The 6912-nt window shown below is 48.7% G+C and overlaps 1 protein-coding gene and 1 long non-coding RNA gene across 2 annotated transcripts in view; one reads left to right on the top strand and one right to left on the bottom strand.

Annotated features, from left to right (window-relative positions):
• Positions 1 to 3186: 3186 nt before the first annotated feature.
• The window catches only part of FAM150B (family with sequence similarity 150 member B), a 26833-nt gene continuing 23107 nt past the window's right edge, over positions 3187 to 6912 (top strand). The window contains exons 1-3 of the mRNA XM_019520634.1: positions 3187 to 3746; positions 6559 to 6612; positions 6748 to 6828. Coding sequence (XP_019376179.1) covers positions 3485 to 3746; positions 6559 to 6612; positions 6748 to 6828 — 397 coding nt within the window. The 5' untranslated portion in view covers positions 3187 to 3484. The remainder of the gene's footprint in view (positions 3747 to 6558; positions 6613 to 6747; positions 6829 to 6912) is intronic.
• The window catches only part of LOC109300038, an 8956-nt gene continuing 7906 nt past the window's right edge, over positions 5863 to 6912 (bottom strand). The window contains exon 2 of the long non-coding RNA XR_002098101.1: positions 5863 to 6575. This is a non-coding gene — a long non-coding RNA (uncharacterized LOC109300038). The remainder of the gene's footprint in view (positions 6576 to 6912) is intronic.

Raw genomic sequence — 6912 nt, 5'->3', positions numbered from 1 at the left:
AACAACACCCTCTTGTCAAAGAGCCAGAGCTTCTTCCAGTAATGAATGGCCACTCCCCACAGATGAGCTGCCCCAGTTGCAGTCCTCCAGCTTCCCAGGATGCAGTGTCCCCTCCCACACCCTTCTATTTTGTGTAGACAAACTTTCCACCCCCTGAACTTTACTGCCCAGGAGGCAGTTCTGGCACCAAGCTAACTCCCCCTCCCACCCTCAGGAACTGCCCAAATGTTGATGGGTGTTAGTGCTAGATTGAGTTTGGAGCAGTCACACCCTGAGTCTAAAAACTTGTCTCTTACTTTATTGTCACTTACAGACTTTACATGCTCAGTGATTAAGCAGCAGCAGAGGGAGAGTTTTGAGGGTCAAGGTTTCAGACTTTGACACTGAAAGTGGGTTTCACATGGGACTTAGGCCCCTAAGTACTTTGGTAGCTTGAGCTTTAAGATACTATCCAGCATGAGAAAGGATAGCCTAGTTTAGTCTTTAGATTCTCTTCTCATCTACACTTGTGTAAATCTGCAAGAACACCTGCTAAAGTCAATGGGGCTATTCCAAATGATTTTTCTTAGTGTGTCCTGTTTTTATTTGTTTGTGTAAGTATGTGTGTGTAGGCATGAATAATACACACACACACATACACACACACACACACGTAAACAATATATGAATTACATGTGTGTGTACAAACCAGAATCTAACCCTTAATCTCTCTTTGTCTCTGTTTTCCTACCTACAAACCAAGTAGAAATGTATTTACCTACCTAATTCACAGATGTCTTTTGCAGCTCAGATAGTTTTTGTAAAGTACTTGGAGATTCTCAGCTGAAATATATATTTTGCATAACAGTTTCTTAAAATATTACTTATGGAACTCAGAAAGGACCAGTGTTCATAAAACAGGGAAATATTGCTCCAGGCAGTTAATTAACTTTAAAAAATGTGTCTGACCTACAGTTGTATTAATCATGTCCATTTCCAAAGAAACTGATTTCTGTGAGGGCTTGAAATCCAAAAGTAAAAGTTTTCATGGATCCCACTTCTATGTCCTGTTAAAGATGAGTGAAGCAAACTGCTGGAATTAGAAGCTACCAAGGGAGTAACAAACCTCATGGTATTGACTTGCATTCCATAGTTGATACCTAAGCAGTGCATGCTTCACTACATGACCCAGCACAGTTACAGTATCAGTATTTGACATCAGGGGTCATGGTAGAGGTGATATCTTTTATTAAACCAACAAGATTTTTGCAAAAAGTTTCTTTAATTGCAAGCTTTAGGGCACAAACACCCTTCATCAGGCATCAGAGAAAAGATTGTAAAAGTTCTTCTGGGTAGAAATGAAAGTTCATATTTCATAGGATTTTACAGAGGAGTCAGTAGATGGAAAGCTCCTCTGGGCAGGCAGTTCTTAGCTGGTAAGGAGTCTTTCAGCTCTCTTGTGAGGCTCTGTGATGATGCAAATTACCTTGAACCAAGGCAGGAGCAGAATCTCAGGTTTCAGGTAGTCACAGTTGCTTCCTGCTTGGGAAATTATGAAGATTTAATTTTAAAAATTGGCTAAAATTTGATATGTTCCGTGTCAGGCATCCTTTTTTTTTTTTTCCAAAAATCTTGGTCTAATAAAAGATATCACATCTACCATGAGCCCTGATTGCCTTTTCCTCTAGACCAATACAGCTACAACTTGGATACCTGACACATGGAAGATTTTGAATTTTAGTCAATATTTAAAATGAAATCTTCATAATTTCCCAAGCAGGAAGCAACTATGACCAGGTTTGCAGCTGGAGGTGGAGTGGGGAGGGGGTGGAGGCCAGATGTGTAATGCGGGGGTTGCACATGGCCGTGCAGGGTGGTGCGTGGCGGCGGTGGGTTGCATGTAGCACATCTGGTTGGACATGCTACTCCACGGGCTGATGACGGGCCTCGCCTCTGCCCAATCATGCACCGCCCGTGAAGCTGGATGTGTGACCAGCTGTGTGAAAGCAGCACGCGGTGGCGCAGGATGATGGATGACAGTGGCGGCCACCGTGTGTGAGTATCGGGCCTTGGTTCAGGAATCACTCTCTCATTTATACCATTCTTCCTATAGGAGAATTGGTTCTGAGTTACCAAGTTTCAACTTATGATGCGGATTTCAGGAACCAGTTGTGTCAGAAGGCAGCCTGCATTTTGAGGCAAGCAGTCATAAGAAAATGCTGACAGCAAACCCAAAAGTTAGTTCTTGGCCTCTTGTGGGCTAAGATTGTTTGTAGTGCATATCTGAAGCCCATGACTAAAGAGTTTGGGATGGAGGATGCTTGCCTGTAGTATTTGGGGGCATCTGAACCTCAAGACCTCTGGGCATGGGCCTTCAGGTAGGATGGATTTGGGAGTGTCTCAAGTCCCAGGGTGATAGGTCTGGGATGGAAGAGGCTTGCTGGTTATAGCACCATACATGGTGTTTTGAACAGCTGAGTTCAGTTCAGTCGATATGATTTGGAACTGATCTGGCCAATTTGACCTGGAACATGACACACACACACACACACACACACACACACACACACACACACACACCCATCATTTCAAGCTTTGTAAAATGTATGAGCAATTATATGTATCATAACATGTATGAGCAATTTTATATATATATATAAAATTGCTCATACATTTTACAAGGCTTGAAATGATGGTGTGTGTGTGTGTGTGTGTGAGTGTGTGTGTGTGTGTGTGTGTGTGTGTGTGTGTGTGTGTGTGTGTAACCCCCCCCACCAAAGTTGGTAAAAACTCCTTGAGAGTGACCTGGGTTTTACATAACGCTGCATCAGTTAGCTGCCTCCAAAAATACCGTACACTTGGAGCACTTTTACTACTGTTGCTCATACGCTGTACAAGGCTTGAAATGACGGTCCAGATACGATCGTCATCGTACACCTGGCAGCACCGGGCCTCGACGTCCAGGTCCCGCCAGGCCGGGGCAGGCTCTTCCCGCCCACCGGGGCGGCTGCGCTCGGCTCCGCCGCGGGAAGAGGCGGGAGGCGGGTCCGGCTCCCGGCCCCATGCGTCCGCCTCTGGCCGCCCCTCCGCTCCGCTCCGCTCCGCTCCCGCCCGCCGGCGCTGCCCCGCCAGGAGGCTTCCAGGCAGGGTCCCGGGGGAGGCGGGTGGCCGGGCTGCCGCCGCTGCCGGAGGTGAAGGCACCTGCCGCTGCCGCGGGTTTCCGGCATGAAACTCGAAATCAAGAAGTTGTCTGCAAAGTTTGCGGTGGGAAGAGCCCCGGCCCGGCCCCGCGGCAGCTCCGGCGGGGGCAGAAGCAGAGGCAGGCGCGGGCCGCTGGGGTTTTTAACAGCGGAGGAGGGGGCGGCGCGGAGCGGGACTCCCTGCTTACATAAGGCGCCTCGTCCCCCGTCACACGCGTGATTTCCTCGCCTGCCCACCCCGCGCGCTGCCGGCAGTGAAATAGGAGCCCAGCCCGCCCCCCGCAGCGCGGAGCCTCTCCCCGGCCATGGGCGCCCCGCGGGCTGCGCGGCTGCTGGCGCTGCTGGGGCTCCTGGTGCTGTCGGCGGGGACCCGCGCGGAGACCAGCGACTCCATGGATGTAAAGGACCGGCAGAGCCTCCTCGACCTGATCATGGAAATCATCCAGGAGCTGAAGAGCTACCAGCTGCAGGGGGACAGCGGGCGGCAGCGCTTCCCCAAGCACGACTACGGCTTGGACCGCAGGGAAGTGGAGGACTACGGCGGGTACCCGGACGAGCAGCGAGTCGGTAAGTGGCCGGCTGCGCCGCCCCGCCCGCTCCCTCCTGCGCGGCCAACTTCGCTTTCCCGGAGGAGAAGCCGGGCGGGCGGCGGGCGGGCAGGCGACCCCGCTCCCGAGACGCGCGTGGGGCTGCGGCCGCCGCGCGGAGCTCAAAGCCAGACCCGCTCCGCGCGCACGGCCACGGCAGCGGAGGGGCGCAAGGGGCCTCAGGACCTCGCGTCCAGTCCAGCTCCCTGCCCAAGCCCCGACTACATCAGCCCGGCACACCTCTCCGGGCAGCCGGTCCCAGGGCTGCCCTCCCCTCCTCCTCACAAAGTTTCCCCTAATATCTCTCCTGCATTCATGGACGGGGGCACAGTGAGATTGGGGGTAAGGAAACGAAGAGTAACCTCAGATCAGGTAGTCTGGAGTCTCCCGAATGAGTTTTCTGGTCCTTCTTCCCCTTCCCCTGGCTCTGAGTTTCACAGCCAAGCCTTAGCTGATGCCTCACCTGGAACTTTGTTAGCAGCCTTGGGGCTCTCTTTACTAATCCTTTTCATTCTTGGGTGCTTGGACCTTTCAGATATTTGTGACCATGTATTTATTGCCCAACCCAAATTAAGTTCTTTCTTTTGGAGCAGAGTGCCTACATGGTCCCCAGAACTGTATTTGCTCTTGATGCTCCCTCCAGGCTGTTCCTGCAAGTCACAGGCAGTGGCAGCAGATCGGAGCAGGGGGCAGCGCTCCACAGCTGGAGGCTGAGTTGGCCTCATTGGCTGCCAGGTTTAATTTGCTGCTTGCTGCCATCCCCGAGCCTCTGTAGTATTACCACCGCCTAGCCTTTTGCTCTCTCTGTCTAGGCCCCCTGAGTGAGATTAGAGAATCAGGAAAGTAAGAGTTGGAAAGGACCTCAGGAGCTCATTTGGTCCAACCCCCTGCTCAAAGCAGGACCAGCCCCAACTACATCAACCAACACAGGCTTTGTCTACCCAAGTCTTGAAAACCACCAAGGGTGGAGAATTCCACACCCTGTCTGGGTAGTCTGCTCCAGGGCTTTGCTACCCTCCCCTAGTCTCAAACCTAAACTTCCCTTGCTGCAACTTGAGACTGTTGCTCCTTGTTCTGTCATTCACCCCCACTGAGAACAGTCCAGCTCCATCCCCTCTGGAACCCCCCCTTCAGGTAGCTGAAGGCTGCTATTAAATCCCTCCTCAGTATTTCAGTTGTGCCAGTTTTCAGTTTTCTAAGAGACAGGCCATGTTTTGCCTTTTTCTGCCCTTCTTTTCCATCACCTGCTGGCTTTGCTTGGTCCTCCAGGGGACTTGCAGCTTTAAAGTTGGAGTAATCAGTGACTGTCATTAAAATGCTATTTACTCTCTTGCATAGACAATTTTAACAAAGGTTTTACATGGGACTACCTCACAATGTCCTGGGTCCTACCTCAGGCCAATGTGAAAGTTTCCCTTACTCTGTGCTGGAAAAAAGTTACAAGCAGCACACTCTACTTTGTAACTCTAGCACAGCAAAGCAAAACAAGGCGCTTGTGGCTTGCTGGGCAGAGCTTGTGGCTGCTCAGCATCAGCAAATCCAATGCGCTGGGGAATGGGATCAAGTGAGAATAAAACCACTAGGTTGGTACTGGACTCCCTGGCTCCTATGTGGGACATTTTATTATTATTGTTAATAAAAGAGAATGGTTTCCAGCAAAGCTGGAAAGGCATTATTGCTTCCTTAGAGCCTTCCTTTATGTCAGTCCTATCATCAGTTTCCCAGCGGGTCTGTCCTGTGAGAAGCTTCTCAGAGAAACATGTAAGCTTTTAATGCTCTTCATGACACAATTAGGTCAAACATGATAAGGCCAATTTTACTTAGACTGACTCAAGTTAGAGGTAAATGAAAAATGACTTTCAAGAAACGTTTAACCTCATTAGTGAATCAGATTTGAATGGAAATGTTTTCTGCTTTATATGTGATAAGAGATGCCAGGGGAATGGAGAAGGCTACTTAGGCATTTATGGTCAAGTAAATAAAGGACCCTACAGCTTATCATACATCGTATGCAATCAACACTAAGCGATCACCGTGGCGTTAGTAACCGAAAGCAATCAAAGATAACTGTAAATCAACAAGACACAAACAGGGGCTGAGGCTTAAGTGGATTTCAGTAAACCAGTTTCACTTTGCCATCTCCTGAACACAGAATGCAGGGAAGCAAACCACAAGGGTAGGGCAGAGCAATTTGCTTGGAATATTCTTTTCCTGTGAACTTTATTTACTGCTAGAGAAAACACATACTGTTTCAATGTTTCCTGTCATCATATTGATCCAAGTTTTGCGTTCCACACTTAGTATACCATTGCTGACAGCAGTGGTGGTGCCTGTAGCTAAAAAGGTGCATGAAACAGCCAAAAAAGGAAGGCAGCCTAAACATCAACCACAGGTATAGCTGTGGACTGTTGGTACTACTGAAGTTGCTACAAGTTTCTAAGTGTCATTGAATTTAAAGTGATACACCAGAACCAGGGGGAGCTAAAATACAGTGCACAGTACTCAAATGTGACTTTTTGGTGGTCCTCATCTATATGATTGTTTGCCTGACAGGGAGCATCAGTTCTAGCATTGCAGTGCTCCCCTTTGTAGGGGCTGTGGTTCTTTATGAAAGACAAAGGTGGTTGCAATTTGCTCCCTTTATGCAAATGCCATGTAACCTGCATGCTTTTAGTGCCCTATGGTTCTGCCCCTCAGATGAGCAGAATTTTGACATGCTCATAGGTTGCCTTCCCATATGTGACGCATGTATTTCTAGTAGGTTACAGTGAATGCTTTCTTCTTTCCAACAGAAATAGTGCCCAGAGATCTGAGGATGAAAGAAAAATTTTTAAAGCATTTAACAGGTACATGTACATTTTGCATTTGCAGTCATTATTTCATATATATGGCACTTAAAGTTTGTCTCTCCTTTCTCTAGGAGCTCTGAATCATTTTGGCTAATGACTCTTTCCTCCCTTTTCTCCCCCTTGTTATTTCAGGTCCTCTCTATTTTAGTCCAAAATGTAGTAAACACTTTCATCGGCTGTATCACAATACAAGAGACTGCACCATCCCAGCATGTAAGTGACACCAATCAAGGCTAACTCATTTAAGAAACAGAGTGAGGTGTTTGTTTGTTGTTTGAGTGGAGCGACTCTAAACAA

This window comes from Gavialis gangeticus, unplaced genomic scaffold (genome assembly GCF_001723915.1).
Source record: "Gavialis gangeticus isolate Ggan-Ray unplaced genomic scaffold, GavGan_comp1, whole genome shotgun sequence".
NCBI lineage: Eukaryota > Metazoa > Chordata > Crocodylia > Gavialidae > Gavialis > Gavialis gangeticus.
This window is presented reverse-complemented; position numbering and strand designations above follow the sequence as displayed.